The sequence below is a fragment of the Ramularia collo-cygni genome (assembly GCF_900074925.1).
Source record: "Ramularia collo-cygni strain URUG2 genome assembly, contig: RCC_scaffold04, whole genome shotgun sequence".
Taxonomy (NCBI): domain Eukaryota; kingdom Fungi; phylum Ascomycota; class Dothideomycetes; order Mycosphaerellales; family Mycosphaerellaceae; genus Ramularia; species Ramularia collo-cygni.
In genome coordinates, this window is record NW_019716258.1 from 1,552,283 (window position 1) to 1,573,239 (window position 20,957).

At 51.2% G+C, this 20,957-nt stretch overlaps 8 protein-coding genes, besides 2 other annotated features; 4 read left to right on the plus strand and 4 right to left on the minus strand.

Moving 5' to 3' along the window:
* Positions 1-651: 651 nt before the first annotated feature.
* On the plus strand, positions 652-2,516 carry RCC_03699 (uncharacterized protein; the record flags this gene model as incomplete). XM_023768986.1 has 2 exons in its annotated part: positions 652-1,339; positions 1,387-2,516. The coding sequence occupies 2 exons, from the start codon at positions 652-654 to the stop codon at positions 2,514-2,516; spliced, it is 1,818 nt and encodes a 605-aa protein (XP_023624754.1).
* A 1,433-nt stretch (positions 2,517-3,949) lies between these two features.
* Positions 3,950-5,089, minus strand: RCC_03700 (uncharacterized protein; the record flags this gene model as incomplete). XM_023768987.1 has 2 exons in its annotated part: positions 3,950-4,857; positions 4,912-5,089. The coding sequence occupies 2 exons, from the start codon at positions 5,087-5,089 to the stop codon at positions 3,950-3,952; spliced, it is 1,086 nt and encodes a 361-aa protein (XP_023624755.1).
* Positions 5,090-7,931: 2,842 nt separating this feature from the next.
* Positions 7,932-8,252, minus strand: RCC_03701 (uncharacterized protein; the record flags this gene model as incomplete). Its single annotated transcript, XM_023768988.1, has 1 exon — positions 7,932-8,252. One exon carries the CDS (start codon positions 8,250-8,252, stop codon positions 7,932-7,934), a length of 321 nt encoding a protein of 106 aa, XP_023624756.1.
* Positions 8,253-9,715: 1,463 nt separating this feature from the next.
* RCC_03702 (uncharacterized protein) lies at positions 9,716-11,096 on the minus strand (the record flags this gene model as incomplete). XM_023768989.1 has 2 exons in its annotated part: positions 9,716-10,322; positions 10,381-11,096. The coding sequence occupies 2 exons, from the start codon at positions 11,094-11,096 to the stop codon at positions 9,716-9,718; spliced, it is 1,323 nt and encodes a 440-aa protein (XP_023624757.1).
* Positions 11,097-11,526: 430 nt separating this feature from the next.
* Positions 11,527-11,584: a sequence feature (Short protein (RCC_03703, CZT17867.1) was converted to a misc_feature.).
* Positions 11,585-11,645: 61 nt separating this feature from the next.
* Positions 11,646-11,665: a sequence feature (Short protein (RCC_03703, CZT17867.1) was converted to a misc_feature.).
* A 616-nt stretch (positions 11,666-12,281) lies between these two features.
* On the plus strand, positions 12,282-14,087 carry RCC_03704 (uncharacterized protein; the record flags this gene model as incomplete). Its single annotated transcript, XM_023768990.1, has 1 exon — positions 12,282-14,087. One exon carries the CDS (start codon positions 12,282-12,284, stop codon positions 14,085-14,087), a length of 1,806 nt encoding a protein of 601 aa, XP_023624758.1.
* A 419-nt stretch (positions 14,088-14,506) lies between these two features.
* Positions 14,507-18,598, minus strand: RCC_03705 (related to non-repetitive nucleoporin; the record flags this gene model as incomplete). The annotated part of the gene is made up of 1 exon (XM_023768991.1): positions 14,507-18,598. One exon carries the CDS (start codon positions 18,596-18,598, stop codon positions 14,507-14,509), a length of 4,092 nt encoding a protein of 1,363 aa, XP_023624759.1.
* Positions 18,599-19,008: 410 nt separating this feature from the next.
* Positions 19,009-19,596, plus strand: RCC_03706 (related to Altered inheritance of mitochondria protein 41, mitochondrial; the record flags this gene model as incomplete). The annotated part of the gene is made up of 1 exon (XM_023768992.1): positions 19,009-19,596. The coding sequence occupies one exon, from the start codon at positions 19,009-19,011 to the stop codon at positions 19,594-19,596; it is 588 nt and encodes a 195-aa protein (XP_023624760.1).
* Positions 19,597-20,056: 460 nt separating this feature from the next.
* RCC_03707 (related to integral membrane protein) lies at positions 20,057-20,667 on the plus strand (the record flags this gene model as incomplete). XM_023768993.1 has 3 exons in its annotated part: positions 20,057-20,129; positions 20,210-20,401; positions 20,468-20,667. 3 exons carry the CDS (start codon positions 20,057-20,059, stop codon positions 20,665-20,667), a joined length of 465 nt encoding a protein of 154 aa, XP_023624761.1.
* Positions 20,668-20,957: the final 290 nt, after the last annotated feature.

Here is a 20,957-nt window from a genome sequence, read left to right on the forward strand (position 1 = left end):
GCGAACGGCGTTTGATACTCAACTCAGCGGCCTCCAGGAGAGGTCGCGTTGTACAGAAGAATAATCTCCCACTTGAGATGAATGATGATGATGTACATATGGCCGACTTCCACGGTGACGTCTTTGATTTGCCGGCTCCTCGAGATGGAACCCGATGTGATGTTGGCTGATCTCCTTCACTTCGACGTCAGTCTGCTCATTCACGCAATCGTCCAGTCTGAAGGTACCTCACACCGGCTTTCCAGGCAGAGGGTCTGCAGCTTGCTTGCGACGGGTTTGTCGACGACCACCTGGTTTGGACGGTACCTTGTCTCTTCCAAGACGAAGGTTTTTCTGCATAGTCCCATGAGTACTCCAAGGATGCAAGCTTCTTGGCTTCGTTCGCAGTAGGTGCCTGCATTCTGCCACTCAGTAGTTGGCACAATAAGGTAGACCATCTTCCTACCCGCTACCAAATTAAACCTTGGTGGTACACAGCATGAGGCTGATGCTTACATGCCCGGAAGTCACGATAATATTGCGGCCTACTTGACGTGTATACTTCTGCCCTTGCACCCGGAGTCCAGGACATGAACTCTTGGTTGACTTTGAAATGGATACTGGGTGACTCTGTGGATACTGATAAGAGAGCCGGGCGATGAAACCTCCAGAATGGCCTTCAGGATGAAGCGAGTTGGCGAAGATGCATCGATAAGCCATCATACGGATATCTCCGGACACAACAGAATAACGAGTTTCTCGAAGCCGAATCTGGCATCAAGCGACACCCTTGAGACTCTGCTTAGATCCGACCGCGCGGATTCGTCGAGACATTCAGCGATCAGAAGATATCGATGCACTGGACAGTGGGTGTGGGAGATCCTCGCAGTTGTCTTCAGCACTGTATGTCTCGTCGTCGTCACAGCCGCTTTACTAGTGATGAATGACAGAAGACTCATGGATTGGAAGCTCCCAATATCCCCAAACGCACTCGTATCCATTTTCGTCACCCTCTCTAAGTCTTCACTTCTGATGCTTACTGCGGAGGGAATCAGCCAGCTCAAATGGAAGTACTTAGCGGAGACCACACGCCGTCTATACGACCTGCAAATATTTGACGATGCCAGTCGCGGACCGTGGGGTGCCTTAAAACTGCTTATCACTTGCAAGTCTAAGCCAGCCCTAGCATACATTGGAGCAATAATCACTGTCGTCGCACTTGCAATGGATCCTTTTGCCCAACAGATTCTGGAGTCTCGATCCGTCATGATGGCTTCTGCAGATGACATGGCTGTAATTCGAACAGCCACGGCCTATGAAGTCGCCGTCCGTGAAGGAAGCGGGCCCTCAGCTTTTGCCGGTCAGTCGGATGCTGGAAATTACTCGCACACGACTGACAGTGGGTAGGTATCGACTTAATACTGAACATGACAAATTCCATCTACGCTGGCATGTTTCATGGAACATCCAAATCCCAAGTCGAACATATCTGCTCGACGGCCAATTGTACATGGGATACTTTTCAGAGTCTCGGAGTCTGCAGTCAATGTACAAACGAAACCGACCTCGCAACCGGAACGTGTCTGTCATCAAACATTACTGGATCAGCTGGCCTTGTAACAAACACCGAGCAGAACTGCACCTACACGACTCCAAATGGCACAGCTCTCGAGGCAAGCACATCATACGATCCAGATACCCGGGCTCACAATAGTACTGTGCTGCAAACAGTAGTAGAGAGCCAAGCTTTAGTCGATGGAAACCTGAGCGCTCGATTGGCTACTATCTCGATTATTCGCTTGGGACCCCAGCTGGAATGGTACCTCCCATGGCCAGCTATCTACACCTGCGAGATCAGCCCCTGTCAAAAGATGTTCCTCCCATCCGTGATCAATGGGTCACTATTTGATACCGTCATTGACGAGCAGCCGACGAATTTCTCACACTGTCACTCCGAAACTGATGCTTCTCATTGTGCTGCTCTCCCAATGGGCGAGACTTCGAACATGAGCACGATAGAAGACCCGAGCGCAATGTGGATCAGCACCGAAGCCATCACATCAATGCGAACACTCATCAAGACTCTACTGACCCACACGAACAGCAACATCGGCATGAAGCGACTTGCCGCCAGCCCCGGAGCACTGATGACCAGCATGCTATGGAAACTCAACAACGGCAACATCATGCAAACCATCGACGACATCGCGACCGCAATGACAAATCAAATTCGCGAGGGTCCAAATTCCACCTGGGTCCAAGGCAAGGCGATGACTCCGACRGTCGTCGTGCACGTGAATTGGTGGTTCTTCTCACTGCCTGTCATGGTGCTTTTACTGGCGGTCACATTTTTGGTCACGTTGATTTTGACGTCTAGAGATGCAAATACACCTGTGTGGAAGTCCTCGATTCTTGGAATGGTGTTTCTTCAGCTTGATGTGCGGACCCTGGGAGATCGTAACGTCGTTTCTTTGCACGAGATGGAACTTGCTGCCATGGAAACGGAGGTTTCTATCCGACGAGATATAGTCACGTAGCGGAATTGTTGAAGTTGCTTGCCACATGCTTGCTTGATACGGCACAGCAAGCTTGGGAAGCTGGGGTCGTGTCTTCAGACACTGAAATGCCAGAATTGATGTCAAAGCATTCACCTTGTTCTTCTATAGCGACGTCTGGGATCGTTATGGTGTACATACCGCTTGAGGGAAACAGAAGCTAATCACGGCTATCTGTATGCCGTTGATGAGATGCATGATGGGCGAGAATCTATTTTTTTTTTCAATTGGACGTGTTCCAGAGACCAATCGACCAACGGGAGATTTGTATAGATGGTTGCTTGTCGAAAGTAGCCGTGGATGATCTACAGAGAGAACGGAATGACTTTAGAAACCAAGCTTTCCATTGGGAGCAGTCTCTCTTCTTATGATATCACCCGATAAGGCTGTACTTCTGGTAGACCGTTACAACTGTATGCAATCGAGCATCCAATATGAACCGCTGCCGATCAGTTCGAGGTCCTCATTGCCGTCCTATTTCTACATCATCTACCAACAGAAGCCGCTCTACGAATCGAGTAAATCTGTACAGATGGGAACCGAAAGCCGTACATGAGCCGTACATGAGTCTTTACGAATAAAGACGGGAAGAAAGATAGACATGAAAACCATGCTGTGGGAAAGATTTCACTTCCAATCCAGCCGAGGTAGGCTTGGCGCAGCAGGGCTTGAATTTAGGTTCACGCGATGAAACTTTGCGCCTGAGTGAATGTCTTGGCTTTCTACCAAGATATTGTTGGTCTTCTGGTATAACACACAAGGCAATTAAGAGCTTCAGCTCTTTAGTTGTTGGAACTAGCCCTAATAGTAATCAAGTGGGTAGGGTCTCTTCCAATATAGCCTCCTCAAAATCTTCCAGCTTCTATTTCGAGCAACATGCTACGTTGGAAGAGCATAGCTTACAGGACGGGGATGTCTTCAGATTTGTCGAGACATAGAGATACTAGATCCAGCAGTAGCATCTCTGGGTTCCTTTACCAGAAAAATCATCTCTCCAATTCGACACCAACAGTACCTTACCATGCCCTCATCACGCGAATCTGTGATCATCACTCTCAGCGTCACTAAAAACAAAAGGTTCAAGCTTGAACTCACGCCTTAGTGAAAACATATCTGGTAGACTTCCTGATTGATTATGTTCGACCATATATACAAGAGTGCAAGAGATCCCATTCTTTCTAGTCTTCTGAACTGCGAAATAGCTAGATCCTGCAAGCTGGGGACTTCAAACAATTGAGTCTCTCTTCGTATACCRCAGATAGTCATGAAAAAGGGCCTAATGAGTGCGGTGTAGCGCAAATTGATCATTCACTTCCTCCTGTTTTCGCCCCGAACCCGCATTCTTCACCGCGAATCTTTCCATCAGGTGGCGTAGTGATGCTCTAGACCAAATCGAAAGGTTTCGGTATTTGCATCTATAGCGGACATCTCGAGACTTCGTCGATGAACTGGCCGGTAATGAGGGATACGAAGCCTGTATTGGCACTCTCTAGCTGACCGTTGAAGTTTGCAATGGCAAGGTTCGCACAATAGGTGGCTTGGTCGGTAGACTCGATCTGATACCACAGCCGTTCGCCGAGTTGAGTTGCAAGCGCCTGGTTCTGAGGAGTGGCATCTACAGCGTCTTGACCATAGTTGTCGTAGGAGTAGTAGGCAGTAATTCTGTCATCGGCCTGTCGCTTGCGATTGGCGTTTGGGGATTGTGGGCTGTGGCTCAACTGTGTTCGATTGTTGGTGGTATCGAAATCCATCAAGGCGATCATGGCATGACCGGTTTCGTGACTGGTCATTTGWAGCATGATGTGAAGGACTGGGTCTGGCTCGGCGCCTTCCGCTTGGCGCAATGGTGCCTTGGTGAATGTAGTGGTSATGCCCCGAACAACATCATCAGAAACAAAAGGCACGTCGGAGAGGCCGAATATCTCGCTGTACATGTCTGACGAGTCTGACCCCTCGAGTCGTGCTTGTCCGGGGGGACGTTGCTGGAGGGCACGTGTGAACTCGATGGCCGCCAAAACTGACAGAGCAATACCAGTCAAAGCACTCAAGCCACAGGCAACGGCAGTTCCTGGGCCAGTGAAGAAGCCCTCACAGGTTTGGAGAGCGATTGTGGCGAGAGGTACAATGGCGCTTGCGCGGCTGAAGATCCAGTCGTACTGACCGTCGAACTGTCTTTCCATCAAGTCGCCAGGGGCACGGGCCGCAAGAGCAGAACCAGAGGCAGATGGTGCTCCTCGGATCGTCAATCCAGCAACGACCGATTCAACAGTAAAGAATGTCTCGCCTTGAAGCTCCAGGCAGAAAGAGTTGTCGCCGGGAAGTACTGTAGTCGTGCTGTTAGCAATGGAATGCGTCTAATATGCAGGATCAGACGTACACTCGGCAATTCCTCCACCGGTGAAGCAGGTGTCTGCATCATGCAGGGTAAGGCGATACCCAGAAGTAGCCTCATCAGTTAATGTAAATATCATGGATGTTGCGAGCCCGGTGTCGGCGAACTCGATGCTACGACACTCGACGTACGGTCCATCCGAAGACTCGTAGCTTCGGAGCATCTGTCCTGCGCATCGGAAGCCCCCATAGGTGATTGCCCTCCATTGAACCTGGGCTATTCCTACTAAGAGAGGCAGCATGAAGATGAGGGCTGTCATGTTCGTAGAATCGTGTGAGGTCTGAGAAATGGTTTGATGCAGAGACGGGCCCTAAGACAGCAGGATGTGTCTTTTATATGCTGCCATGAGCACTTACATCTACCTTCAATCGATCGATGCTTGCACAAGGGTAYTATTGTTGGCATCATTGTTACAGCACAGTGTAGACAGATCTACASGACCTCCAAACGACCTTGGTGAATCCACCTTTTCAGGATGGGCAGCTCGCGTGGACAGTCAAAGGCCAAGCAAGAGAGTCAGTCCAACAAGAGCCAGTAACATGACTTCTTGATCCGCCCCGAAGACTCTGTACTGGTTCTCACGATGCCCACAGTACATTAGTTCGACTCCAGAGTGAAGAGGCATTCCATGGTGTATTCCTTAGTGTCTCCGATCCGATTTGAGGCACTCATACTATTGCAGCATCAAAAATGCTCTCCAGTAGGTCTTTCCATATCATTAGGTAGAAATCTGAATGGCGGGAACTTTGGGTGCGTTCTGTCCCTGAGATGTTCAGCGTGGTAGTGATAGTTCTCGTTTTCAGGCATTGGAGCAGTCTTGAGCCTCCAACAGTAATACATAGCATGCCTCTCATACATCCAATTAGATCTCGATCTGGAGAAGGGGTAGGACGTACGGCCTAACATCGCTCCACTCACTGAATCGAAGCGACCATCGAAGGATTCGGTGGCAAAGAGAGTCGTGCAGTCAAATTCCCTGATGAGGAGGTGCGGAGGGCCACGGGAAGGATTGTAATCCGTGTTGATGCGAACTCACTGGTGGGACATGACGCTATTTCCTGGACACCAGCATGTCTTGGTTGAAATATGCAATGTTGTTGCTTCWGGGAGCATTGCGGCTCCTGCCCACCAGCTACTGAATAGTAACATCTCTCCTGGTACAACTACACTCAGCAACTGCATCGTCAACATGCTACCTTTTGTCGGGTACACATAGGTTTACATTATCCGTGTCCTGACTTGATAAGTCACGCATTCGCCAAGACTTATTGTCGGTACCGAGCCTACTGTCATACCTTGCCAAGTAAGGGACCCCAGGTCGTTTGGTAACACGGCTGTACCGTAGGCTTTGTGGACTGAATTTCGAGTATGCATAGGCGAAGCCTCGGGCGACGGAGCGGAGGCAGCGATACGCCTGCCAAATTTCTTGGTCTGCATTTGGTCTTGGCGATCACCTGCAAGCTTGCTGTGCCCCTTGCTTCCAGCCTTGCAGATATGACATCAGTATCGTCGATGCTCTCTTCCTTTAACACCTGTCTTGACGAAGTTGCCGTAAAGTCTTGAGCGGTACTATCCTCTCTGGATCTCCAGATACATGGTACTTGTGATTGAACGAAAACTCCTCTACAGACGAGACGACTAGGACCACTCGCAATCAAGACAATGCTTCGATCAACATCAAAGACAAAACGATCCACTCAAAGCGAAACATCATACGCCCCCTGGCAACTCATCTCCAATTTCCAGACGCCTCTGGCACAATTTTGCTTCTGGTTCAATCTTCCGCTCTGCTTCATTCTCCTCCTCATGGTACTGACGGGGTACTCTCGTACTTTGGCAACAACATACCTAGCGGGAAACGACAGGCTTGTTTCATGGATCGCTTTTGGCTTTGGCTGCTGGCTTTTCATCCGCCATACCCTTGGCTTCGCTGGAGCCTGGGCCTGGGAGATCTGGTGGGATCCATATGCGCGTGCACCTGATTTACGTGGCCAAGTGACGGCCCATGAGGAGGCTCAAATGCTCAAAGACGGTCGGCTTAGAGTCAAACAGCTTTGGCTAGGACATGCTTGATTAACTTCATGCGACAACGCAAGTCGGAGTTCGGACGTTGGGAAGCTCAAGGGTGCTCGACGGAGAAGCGAGTTCTGGATCATTTCGCAAGGGGCCAGAAATTGTGTTTGAAGACCAACACAGCGTTCAAAATGAGGTCTGATCTGCGATAGCATCGATGAGCCGGAAGCTCTCCACTGTGCAGCAACGAGTGATGTTCCAACGCAAGGAGCGTCCACATCGACAACGCAAAATTTGACAGGAATATTCCTCCAAAAAGGCCCATCCGCCCTGTGAKAAGGGGATTTGAAAAATGACAGTATACTTGACAATCACGGAACCTCCACCGCAACCAGTCAATGACAGCATCATATTTGGACACGAAACATGAATGAGATTGAACATCATGCGATCTATCATACGTCGTAGTTGTGGTTTCTAAAGATCGTGGCAAAAAAKGGTTTTTTTCGAGTAGAATGAGCGCTCGCTATTTACCAAACCCCTTGGAAAGTGACTATGCTAACGATGGAAATATTAGCGGCATCTGTTACCTTCTCTCCATGTCTCCGCTTTCTTCGTGGACAAGGCACTATTGATCTCACTAGCAAGGATGGTGATGTTTCACTTCATATCACAGTCCCTAGACGCTAGGGAGGATGTACGACGCTTGATTCCCAATAGTAATGATGATTGCCTGACTATATAGTGAGTGAATGGCCCTTCTCGAATACCCTGTCTATCACACGCTACAACTTTCCACCTAAAGCTCTAATTACAAATCCAACAAGCGAGTGAATCCATCGAAGTAGATGCTCCCGAATCGTCCTAACAAGTGCAGATGTAGATGTATACTGGCGGAGCAGTAGTTGTAGCTGCTGGTGCGCTTTTGCTATGATCGAAGGACGATAGGCCTCGGAGATGTGTAGGAGGTGGTTGGGGAGTGTCGGATTCCACTACTTGGGACAGATGCCAAGGATAACTCGCAGGTCAGGGTTCGGGACACCCAGCGAGCCTTTCATGTAGCACTCAGTTCCCACGTATGAGAATCCGACACATTGGGAAGCCTGCTTGCACCTGGCAGCGCATTCGGGTAGATCCTTGGCGAAAGAATTGTAGAAATCGCCACCGTAGGAGTCGATGCCACAGTTGATTGTGCAGCCGTTGATGTTTTGGAAAGGGAAACACGCGGCTCGCTTCTCCTGCGTGTGGTCTTTGGCGACTGGCGAAGCAGCTACGGCAGCTACGGAGGCGGCGATGATGTAGGTGATCTTCATGGTGATGTTGTTGTTGTTGTTGTTGTTGTTGTTGTTGTTGTTGTTGTTGTTGTTGCTGCGGCAGGTGATTGTGCTTGGAGTCTTCGTGGATGAGATTGGTATGCTTGGAATGAAGCTGATGAGATTGATGTCTTCCTCGTTCGTGGGAAACTACCTGTACTTTATAGGCAAACCTGGCCATGCCAATGGTCAAATCACCCACGGACGCCGCCTAAAGCTCGCAGGTAATGTGATGCAAATGTCTCGGGTCGTAACATGATTGTAGAACTACCGCATGATTGTCACTTAATCATGAACACAATTCTCCTGATCAAGCTAGATGGTTCCATGCCATTGGAACACCCAGTGGATCGCTTCCAGTCCATCCAAGACCTTTCCAAAGCAGACAATCTAGCAAGAAAGCCTTCCAATAAGCTAGSCGACACTAAGAAGGAAGCTTTAGGACCCTGTCAGCGTCATACAGGGTAGTGTCTCCATATATGGCTCGATTGAGACACTTACCCAAAAGCGCATTTTCTTGGCATTTGATACCACACTCTTTGTCACTCGCTTCATCTTTGACTATTGCACAACACAGGAGAAGGGGCGAGATCCCAACAAGCAACATCGATCGCTGGATGAGCAGTTCTCGTCATCCATTTCAAGATCCATTTCAAGCGGCGGTTGAACGCTGTAGGGTAGAAAGATGTCCGAGGGTCGTCCAAAAGTCGTGGTCAGATCCCGGCGCTTTTGCGTGGCCAGACCGGAGTATCGTCAACCATTGAGTTATCTGCCGAGACCAGAGCCCAGAAAGACGTGCTCGGAGAAGCATGGGAGAGACCTGTTCTCGCAACCATGGTTCGAGTGGTAGTCTCGATTCCTCTCTTCTCCCACACTTGTGGCCAGGCTTCACTACTGGAGTGGGTGGCCTTGGCGCGGAGGCAAGACGAGCCTAGCCTTTGGAGTGGTTATGTGAAGACACCCAAATCCTCTACCAGACCTGTGATGTCGTGGTGTCGCAGACCCTGCATGCTCCGGTCTTCTAGATCTGTCCATAGATGATAGCTAGTGAGGACACTGTCGCCGAGAATTGGTAGGGCGACGTTAGACCCCATAGGTTAGTCTAGTGGCGAAACTTCGTCACGATGTGCCTAATTAGGTAACTTTTGTTCAAAGACCAGAACTCCCAGTTCAGCTCGAAATACGGGGTATTATATTCGCATGCAAGGGCATCATTGCAAGGAACTTCGCTCGCTTGAAATGAATGTTATATGTTGTCACACTAATATTCAAATTCTCCTGCCTCTATGTACCGGGGCCAACCATTTTCAATGATAGATGACTTCACACGATTCCATTGATATCGATTGCTGTGTATATTGCACGTCTCTTTTGTCCCATCCTAATGCTTCTTCTCCACCCTTTTCAATCATCAATCATTCACATCTAAAGAATGCAATCATCAAAGACCCACAACTCGCTCATCAAAGAATAAACCAAGCAACCGCAAACCACACAACCCAACCACAACTCCGAACCTCCCATCTCCTCGCCTCCGACCTTACCCGAGACTCCACAGCGCTTGTAGTAGTACCAGGACCCCAAGGACTGGCCGTAACAGTCTCAGTCTTGCGTTCCCCCCTCGAGCTACATATCGGCAACTTAGTCGCAGACTCCTGCCGAGCCATCAGGCCTCGTTTCGCAACAGAATCATCCGTCAAAGTCGCGCAGCCTGGCCAAGTAGTAACTCCATCGCCGCCGACTGTTGCCACGTCGTCGCGCTTCGAAAGCGCTGTAGGGGTCGGTAAAGGTAGGGATAGCTTGATGTTTGTACATTGTCCCAGAGGATAGTTTGCTGGGAAGTAGGCTGCGAGTTTCGGGAGCAGAAAAGCCGTTGCTTCGTGTTTGGAATTGTTTCTATGATGTGTGATTTTGAGGACTTTGACATGGTCTGTATAGACCAAAGGAGTGAAGAGGGTAGTGGTAGAGGCCTCGAGACATTCGGCTCCTCCAGTACCGCAGCGAGCTATGTTGTGAGCTGTTGCCGTTGGACCTAAATTGAGATTCCAACCAGACGGTCCTGTCTGCGTGCTATCTCATTTGTTAGCAATTTTGCATCAACAGACCACTCAACCGCGGTAAGACTTACACTGTAGTGATGCGCCCGTCAGGTAGAACAAATGGACCAACCACAATGTTACATTCGCAGTTGAGACTATTGCTCGGGCATGGCGGCCGATCACAGCTCGTGGCACTCCGAGAGTAGTAAAGGTTGAACTCCATGGTGTTGCAAACCACATCCATACACGTGTTGTGCAAGTAGTGGGTGACAAGAGCCGTGCGATTGGTGAGTAGCTCCCAATGAACAATGGCGCCTTTGTCAAATGTAATCTCGCAGCCTTTACCATTGCAGTATGCGGCATTTCCTGCGGGCGTTGTTCCTGGTGGTTCACAAGCAGGCGAGCTCCGTGAATGTATCGTTGGGCTGGTCCATTCGTCTGTGATCGTAGTTGTGGTGGGTACTGATAAGATGTGGGTGGTAACCTCAATCTGAGTGATGATTGAGGTTACGATAACCGTTGAAATGGAAACAACACCAGGGCTTGTCACTGTAATGGAACAGAACGGATGACCGAAGAAGTGGCTCTTCGACCCCGTTCTTGGAATGAAAGGGCTCCAGCTAGATGACCGCCCATCAGATGGCCTCAATGAGCCTTCCGTCCAGGTCGTGCCGCCAAAGTCCGACCGAGAGGCTAGGTATTCAGGTGGTCCGCCAGTTCCCAGAGCTTCAGTGTTTGTGGTTTCTGCCGTGATGAAGGCATTGGCGGTCGCTATAAAACAAAAGCTCAGAGCTTTTATCATCATCACAGACAAAAGGGTTTTCAGACGGAGTGTTGAAGTTGCGAAACTTTCTCCTGAGATAGAAGCGTACGCTCAACGTGCTTCGGCGGCAGTCAAAGCATCAATTGCTGAAAATCAGATGCACAAACGTAGTAGAGCAAGTCTAAATGTCTAGTGCTTATATCGGGACGAAGATCGAGGCATTCGAAAGGCAGCTGCATTTCGAGCCGCGTAATCCTCGAGTCGATGTTACCTGCTTGCGTGGATCGAAAGCCTGACCAGTACCCGCGATATTATAACAACGTGTTGCAGACATGGCACACATTATGGGAGCAGTTCAAGTCATGGCCGTTTGTGCCACGAGGCATCGGAAGCCAGAAACCCACACTCACTCTCAAGCCTTCTATTCGGGATTTGTCGCTCACRAGCAGTGACACTCGTTCGTTGCAACAGCCTATAATGTACAACGCAGATGCTGCACTTCCCAGGGTGGCAGACGACTTCTTCGGGTGCTTTCATGCGGAGTCAGCTTATATCAATCCCGATGTAAGCTTCAGCTGCAGCAATCGATACCTGTGAAACGGACTTCGCATGGCAACCCAACAAGATTATGCACCTGACATTATGATCAGCTTCAGGATACAGGTATTGGAGCAAACTTCTCTTCCGTCACTTATAACCTGTAGTCTCATGCGTCATTATACGGTGCAGAAGATACRGTCATATGCTTGTACAGCATGTACTGTCCATGCGATCGATCGGTGGCTCCACGACAATCAAAGTACTGATGTCCAGTTGGGATATTCCCAGAACCATGTTACGTAGCTACAATTTAGGTCAGCTGGGGATTGCAAAGACAGCAATGTGGACGTCGTGTAATGTGTTGGGTTGAAGTGCTCCCACCATTTCATGCGGGTGCTCTTATAATACGGTACTGCAGATTGACCAGACCGCATAGTGGCAAAGGGAATCGCCACATTTCGAGCGGTGATGGTGTGTCGGTTCTCCTCAGTAAGCACGACATCCCGATTGATACCATGAAGATGCTCAGACGCAGCCTTCTGAAACTTGTGCACACTGAGAGCGCAAATCAGATCATCTGTGCATCTCGCCCACATTTGGACGTGGCATTGCTCTGACATACGGCGCCCAGGACATCAGAGGTGCGCCCGAGATTGCGAAGGATTTCAACCATACTACGCCCGCATAATGGCGCTCTCGATCAATCCAAGCTACCAGTGGGAAGGCAACGATGGTCCATGGTCCACATTTGATCTCCGTGTGGGAACGCCACCGCAGCTCGTTCGAGTTCTCCCATCGACTTCGGGCTCTGAAGTGTGGGTTGTTCATCCTCAGGGTTGCAACAACAAAAGTGTCGCCAATTGCAATGAACGACGTGGCGGGCTCTTCCAATGGAACTCTTCGAGCACGTTCGTTGATCTCAGCACGTCCAAAGCTGAGCCTTACTTCCAGCTCAACTTCGAATCGGAGAAGTCTCTTGGGTACAAGGGGCCTGCGCTTGTGGGAACTGATGTCGTTGCGCTTGGTGGAGAAGGAGATGTTATACCGCCTTTGGAGTCTCAGGTCGTTGCTGCGTTCGCCAATCAATTTCCTTTCATAGGCCAGCTCGGGTTAAAAGCGCGGAACGCGACGATCGTAAACGCAACTGATCAGCATGAGAGTATCCTCGGAGCTCTGAAAGAGAATGGCAAGGTGAGGGCCCCCTACTGGGCCTACACTGCTGGCGCTCAGTACCGACCACCAGAGGGGAAGCAGTATGGCAGTCTGACATTTGGCGGCTGGGATAAGAAGCGCGGAGACTTGGAGCATGGCTTGACTGTTCCTTTCGGGTCTGAACAGGATCTCTTGGTTTCAATCACAGGCATCACCCTTGACACAGTCTCAGGGCCAGTGTCCACTGGCGGACTACCGATATCTACGTATATCGACAGCATGGTCCCGGRGATTTGGCTTCCCGTGGCAGCCTGCAGCTCCTTCGAATCAGCATTTGGTCTGGTGTGGAATGATACAGCAAAACGATACTACGCGAACGATACTGACACGCTCAAGATGCGGAATCCCAACATTACCTTCTCACTAGCAGGAAGTGATGAGACTCACGCCCGAAGCGTGGACGTCGTACTTCCATATTTGGCCTTTGATCTGACAACAGACTCTGGAGGCTATTTCCCACTGAAGCGTGCGGCGAATGAGAGCCAGTATTTCCTTGGACGGACGTTCTTGCAAGAAGCATACCTCGCGGTGGACTACAATCGCAAAGAGTTCACCATAGCCCAGGCCAGCTTCCCCGCTGGCAACGATGAAAGAGAGATCGTAGTGTACCACCACAGGAGTAGCTCAAGTCTGAGCAAAGGTGCCATCGCGGGCATCTGTATCGGAGCCATAACTGCACTTTTGGTAATCATCGGTCGCCTTGCGTGGCTTTGGCGGCAGAAGAAACTGGCAAGAGAACGCAGGTGGGGCACAGTCGGACTGCCTGATCCAAGGGAGACATCGCTCAACGACAGAAGCGGCGACCTTCGCGGTTGGATCAAGCCGCTGGAAGGGTATGACATCAAAGAAGATGTTGTCAAACCCGAGCTCGACGCCAATTCGACAGCTCGGTGTGTTGGTACTGCGCATCGCCACGAGTTGGCGACTGGCGAAGCGGAATCACGGGCTTTCAGTCGTGGCAGTCTCATATCTGAAGACACTGATGTTTCGATTGCAGAACTTGATGGAGCAGATACTCTGGTCGGGGATTCCACAGCAGTATCTCCACTCCAAATCTCCGACATCTCGGGCTCGCCGCCGCCGATGGGGTACCCTTCGCCACAAGAAGAGACTTCGCCGTCAACCAGAGGGAGACGACCTTCACTCGGTAGATTTAAGACGTTCTTTCACGAGCTCCAGTCTGCCTCTGGCCATGGCGATGGATCATCGAAGCCAGAGCTCGAGACGAAGCTGGAGACCAACGGGAGCCAGTCAGCAGCGGACGACARAAAGAGCGAGTAGAAGGAACCGAGGCCAGAGAATTGGTAGAAGCGGTTTGCATGTTTGGTGGGTGCGTGTATGTACTGTACTATAATTGGAACGTCGAGCATCGTGTATGCGATTGCGGGTGTCCAGTCGGAAGGTTCCACGAGAAGCGAGACGCGAGCAATCAGACTTCACCTTAATAATCACGTCAGAGCAAGGACCTAATAGCGAACCATTCCCATCACAAACATCACATTTTCACCATTCTGCATAACGTGATGGCGTCTACTTTTCATCACGGAGACTAGTCCAACGAGTAGAGCTTCATCGACCAAAGACGGCAACAATTGGAGGCAGCAATGGAACGCCGTCGCTAAATCTTATCTTCCAAAAGGCCACCTTTCACTGCGAAAGGCCTCCTCCTTCACTCAACTGCATCGGCGCTTCATCTCAATCTACCTCGCAGCCTGATTAATATTCGCCGCCAGCTCCTCCGCCTGCCTCTGCCCCGGCGGGTCCAAAGCCCYGCCTCTCAACAACTGCGCCAGAATATCGACCACCATACTCAAATTCTCCTCACTTCCAAACAAAATCCTGTCACCGCTCATCTCACTCGCAGTCATCCATTCGGCCAAAAGGTAGATAATCTTCGCCGCAATGTGTTTCTTCCTGTTACCAACAAAAGGGTGTTCATTACCATAATAGATCTGCTCGAGAGCAGGGAGTAATGTCTCGTGTGGGATCTCCAGGTCGAGGAAGATGTCCACAGCCCATGTCTGCGTGATCTGGCTTGCGGAAGGGGTCTCGGCTGCGTAACGCTCGAGCATGGGGAGGAGCGCTTGGATGGGGAACGTAGAGGGTGCGGCGTGCAATCTCCTTCCAAGTTCGCGGACTTTGGCGCCGACTGCTTCCCATGGAGCACGCTGAGTGCCGTAAAGTGCAGGCGCTTCGTTGCTCGTTTGCGTAATCAGCTGCTGCCATGAGGCCAGAATGTCTGCGGGGTTGCGGTGGTCCGCGACTTGGTAGAGCATAATGCACAGATCGTGATAGCTGCCTGGATCTGTAAAGTTGTTGAAGAGGGTCTCCACTGGAAGAATTTGGCTGTTGAGGGCTCGAATGTGAACGAGGCGGGCTTCTTCGCCGCTGTAGCGCGGGTCACTGCGGACACGATTGAGGATCTCGTCTTGAACACTGGCGATCTCGAGAAGGTCAGACACTTCGCGGAGAAGCTTCTGCTTGGTTTGGCGAGAATCTGTGATCGCTGTCTGGCGGGTGCTGGCGTTGGTCCGAGCCCGCGACAGGTAGCCAATGCGATCCTCCAAGCTAATTTCAAAGTGTGACTGCGCGATCTCGAGTTGGGTGGAAGCCGACTGGAGGTAGTCGTTGTAGTGGGCGAAGTAACGCCAAAGTAGGTCGGCGTGGCCTCTGCTGTCCTGACTACGTTTGCGAAGGTATTCCACGACGTAGGGGTTCTCGATCTTGAGGAGGCGATCAGGTTGCTGCAGTCTCTCCACGTACCAGTCGTAAAGACAAGTGAGGAAAACAAGATCATCCGAGTCATCAATGAGTGTGTACGCCTCGTTGCGTCTCCTGACTGCCAGTGTATACCTTCCATCCACGAGCTCGGGCTGGTCTGCCGTTGTACGATCGAGCGCTTCGATCGTTGCAAATATGAGATTGTAGCATTCACTACGGCTGTCGAAAGCTTCTTTTCTCGCATCTGGTTCTGGTCTGTCGTCCCTCAACCATGCGAGAGCTCTTTTTGACTTGTCCTTTTCAGTGGCGACAGTTAGGCAGAGTGAAATGGCGCCAGCGAAGAACTCCATTTCGACGTAGCGCTCAGTCGCCCATCTGAGATGCTCATAACTCAGACTGCTCGCGACCGTGGCAAAGAGCCTGTGACTCTCATTCAACAGAGCACGGCCAGTCTCGGTGGAGTTTGCTTCGGAAGCACGCTTGACCTGTTCTTGCGCCTTGAATATGACCACATCATCTGCGCTGCAGAAACTGCCACACCTTCGGCGAAGCGCTTCGGCGACAGTATCTACGTTGCTGCCGTTGGCGATGTTTCGGTTGACGATGGCCTTTACGAGTTCCTTCGCAAGGTCGCGGCCAGTAGGCGAGACGAACAGTCCCTCGAAGGTGAGTTCTCTTGCCTTTTGTTTGCTATCTTCTTGGAGAAGAGCAAGAATCTCCTCAATTCGCTCGTCAAAAAGAACAAGTACGAAGCTGATACCCTCGGTGATGCTTCTGATAAGCTCGAGCAGGCTGTTCATCGCACGATGCTCGCCCTGTAGCGCAATTTCTTCTTGTCGAGAGCTGACTCTGCTCAGAGCCTCTGGACCTGCCAATCCTTCAATGAAGCTGCGATTCCGGTCGAGAAAGTCTCTCAGCGAGTTCAAATTGAGCTGGACAGAGCGCAATTTTTCCAATGTGATGGTTGGCACCATCTGAACACCCACGCCGGGAACGACTGTTTCCTGGATGATTGTGGCTTTCCAGATTGACCGAACGATACGCGAGATGTACAGAGCCATTCCCTCGTGCCGCGGACTGGGTCGTACACTGTCAATGGGCGCAGCCGTTTGATCGATGACTGCATTCGCATTGTAGTCTGCCTTGCCACCGTGTTCGATGAATGCTTTGCGGGCTTTCTCAATGACCTCGGGATCAGTGACGTTGGCGACGCGGCTGTCAGCAACATCAACGCCCTGACCGCATGCGACGGCAAGCGCAGTCGCGGCGGTCTCACCTCGGCCATACGTTCGCACGAACCGCTTGATATCTCCCTCGAGACCTTCATCATCTGATGATCCATACTTCATGATTGACGCAAAGATGTCGACGAGTCTTCTCCGGCGGATGGTCTGAATGCCCGAAGACGTCACAATGGCAAATTCAGATGAGGTCTTGTCAAATTGTACGGCCAGCTCATTGCCAAATCCAGTAGGCTCACCGGCAGCAGCGAAATCGTCGTTCATGGTCAAGATCTGTTCAAACCCATCCGGAAGGTCAATCCACTGGCCATACTCCGCAAAGCGGTCCTTCAGCTGGGCCGTGTCCTGCGGATTTTTGAGCCGCGCTGAGTCGAATGCCGCGCAGAAGAGCTTGGGGGTGGTAGTGCCATCCGGATTTGGGCCAGTTGCCATCCAGTAACCGGGCGGAAAGCGGGTGGCATTTGTCGTCGGTGTGAGATATCTCGAACTGCTGTCGCCTTGTCCGCTGGGGTTGTACGCGCCAACAGCTGTTTGATTTTGCTGTATCGGCGCTCGTGGTGCATGGGGATCTGTCGGGGGGAAGCGAATGTGCAGGATCTGGATGCTTGTGGGTGGGTTTTGCGCGTCTGCTTGGTAGCCATATCCACGCGTGACGGACAAGTACAGCCTGCAGCCTGTGTTGGTGGTAGCCATCATGCTGACTTTGCGTGCTTCGGTCGCCGGGATGACGCTGAGAGAAGCAATCGCAACATCTCTCCCTTGGAGCAGCTCGGTGCGGCTGTTAAAATGTCCGGTGTTTTGGAGCAAAGAAGGCAAAAGTCGCGTGAGACCGCCATCCAGTCGATCCTTGATGAGCCAAACTTTGATCTCACTTGTAGTGCTGAGCGTGTACAACAGGTTTCGGGAGTCGTCGATGGCGATTTGCCTGAAAGTCTTGGCTTGTTCCCGGGACCCAAAAATGTAGCCCACGGCGGCGATATTGTCCGAGAGGAAGTTTGTCGATGACTTGGTGTGACAGATACGACTACATCTACCTCTAAACCAGCCTTCGTCCTGTTGGTAGTGGAACTCGTATATGTCGTCTGATGTGGTTCCGGAGAAGAAGATGCGCCCGCTCTTCCTCGAGCATTCCACGATATTGACCGCGAGCCCTCTGATGGGAATCTGCATCCTCGTGTCGTACAGCGCGACTGTTTGTGCACCGGTGGGAGTGGTTGGGGTGGCAACTCCAAGCAACAGCATCGTTTCTGCTGTGCAAATCACAATCATGTGCTTGATGTCGGCAACAAAGACTCCCGGCTTGGGTGTGACCAATTGGACACTGGTGATGGGATGCGTACACTCTTCGAAGCCGATAATCTCTGGGTTCGGATGGGAATAATCCCAGAGGTAGAGGCAGTTGTCCACTGCAACCCATCCATGGCCCAATGGAGGGAAGATGCCCAGGGTCATGCCCATTCCCGCCAGTCCGACCTGCTCCATCAATCTTGGCGGAAGATCATGATTCTTCAGCCTCTGGAATGGTAGCCACGCCGGACTTGTGGGCAGCTCATATTCTCCGCTTGTACCTTGGGTCACGTACGACTCGAGCTCTGGAAATCGCTCCTCTCCTGCCAGAGTGTCGTTGATGGTGCGAGCTGCACGCTCCACGGGCGCTGTGGTCTGTGTGCTAATCGTACTGGCCGCGGTCTCGGTTGGCGCTTGCGGTTGGTTCTGGCGCAAAGTCGCGGCATTGTTGAAGAAGATGGTAGAGCCCTGCGGAGGCGCCGGTGTGTTCATAAAGGCGCCGGGCAATGGGCGCTGCGGCGTCGCCGGGGCTGCAGCTGCCATGTTGAATTGGAATGATTACCGACGCGGGTGGGGAGAAACGGCGAGGTTGTTGTTGGTGCCGGTGCAGCAGCGCATCACTCCGCGGTGTGAAAGAAGCCGTCTTCTGTCGATTATGGTGGGCGGATGATTCGTGTTCGTCGATGGAAGAAGATGACACCCTCCTCTTTTGGTCGTTCGTTATCCGTGATCCGTCCTTTTAAGAGAAATTTCCATTCACTTGGAGCTGTTTGCTGAAGATGTTGTTGGAAACAGAAACCAGGCCAGGAACATCCAAAGTTTAATCGCGAACGCGTTCCACCAATCCTTGGGGGGGTCAGATGTGAAGAAATGACAAAATTTACGGAGCTATGTACCTTACCCTAAAGTCGTTTACCTTATGATCCCACCTTCTCCTGTTCTGCATCTCCAACATGTCCCTCAACATCACCCGCTCTCTCGCGCGAAGTCGCATGATTCCATTTCTTCCCACCCGCAATGTCTGTCTGCAATGCCGCCGCACATACGCCACTCCAGTCCCCCCAACCCCGCCAGCGCCGCCTCTCCTGCTCAAGCTCAAAGGGGATCTCAAGACGGCGATGAAGGCCAAGGACACCAACCGTCTCAATGTTCTCCGAACCCTCCTAGCCGAAGTGGCAAACTCCGCCAAAACATCAAATCCCATCAAGTCCGACTTGCAGCTGCTGTCTATATTGCGGAAACGCGCAGCAGCTGCGAAGAATGCCGGCGAGGAGGCCAAAGCAGCAGGTCGAGAGGACTTGGTGGAGAAGGAGAATCAGCAGGCGGCGGTCATGGAGGAGTATGCGGGGAGCGTGGAGACCCTTTCCGAGGAGCAAATCCGAGAAGCCGTCATTGCGGTGGTGGATGGGGTGCAGGGAGGCAGTGGGAGTAACATGGGCCAGGTACTGAAGAAGGTCATCGGTCCTGGAGGCAGTCTGGAAGGAAAGCCGGTGGATCGCGCAGAGGTCGCGAGGATTGTCAAGCAGGTCTTGGGGCAGTGATGGGATGTTCCAGGGTAGATCGAAAGATCACATGTGCATTGTGAGAACGACGACCCATCGATCGCGGATGAGACTGCATCGGGAGCATTCTGGATGCTCATATGAACGAATGCTGCACCGCGTCGGAAAACTTGTGGAGTCGATGTTATGGAACTATGGGGTGAACTGGCTCAATACACAGCCGCATCCTGGGTTCAAACAACAGATAGCCTGTAGGATATTGTAAATGGCAATAGTAGATCACGAACAGTACCAAAATCCACGTCCCCATGTCCCCATGTCTCTCTTCCTCTTCCACAAACATGACATCCACCCATACAGATGCCAAGAACAACAACCTCGTCGATCATCGAACCCATGCAAACTTCACCCTTTAAAACCTCCACGACCTCAACTTGCTGACCTTTCCTCATCTACCCCAACAAAAAACACCATCAACTCCAACTCCCACCCATCCAAAATGTCCATCCTATCCCGTAAAAAAGATCTCCTCTACCTAACCTTCTTCCTAATCCACATCCCCGTAATGTTCTGTAAGAGCCCTCCTCCTCCTCCTCCTCCTCCCCATCCACTCTCTCCAAAAACTAACACCCTTTTTCCCCCAATGAAACAGGCGTGGACCTCACACCCCTCTACCCAGAATCCCTAAAGCCAACCTTCATGACCACCCTCCGAACCTGGTACATCCAAACCTACCGCGATCAATTCTTCGTCTCTCCTCCCGCCTGGTTCGATTTATACATGTACATGGAACTGCTCTACCACCTTCCCCTTTCCACCTGGGCGATAGGAGCTCTACTACGCGGTAAGACATCCTTGAAAATCTCTCACGTGGGAAAGAAATCCTCATGTGACTAACAAGATCTCATAGATGACCCAAAAGTCCCCATCCACCTCCTAATCTACGCCGTACAAACCGCAATCACAACAGCAACTTGCATCGCAGATTTCCTCTCCTGGAACAATCTCAGCACCGACGAGAAGATGGGTCTGGGACAGCTCTATGGGCCTTATATTGCGCTTTGTAAGTCCTCTTCCTTCGTCATATCGTACAACGCCAGTCACATCTAACTTCTTCCTCTTCTTCTTCTTTCCAGCGATCTTCATGGGTGTAGACATGTACTCACGTCTGGTCTCAAGATTAGGCGGTGGGAAAGCTGCAAACCCATCCAAGAAGACGAAATGAACTACGGAGGTGTAACCTTCACCGTATGCTCCTATGCTACGACTTATCTTACCGCAAACGATCGAGTCACTTGCGGCGAGCAAAAACTGAGTAGAGGTGTCCCGAAAATCGCAAATTATGGACAAGCGAGAGCCCCATTGCGAGATTCGTCCAAAGTCCATCCATCCCTTCCGCT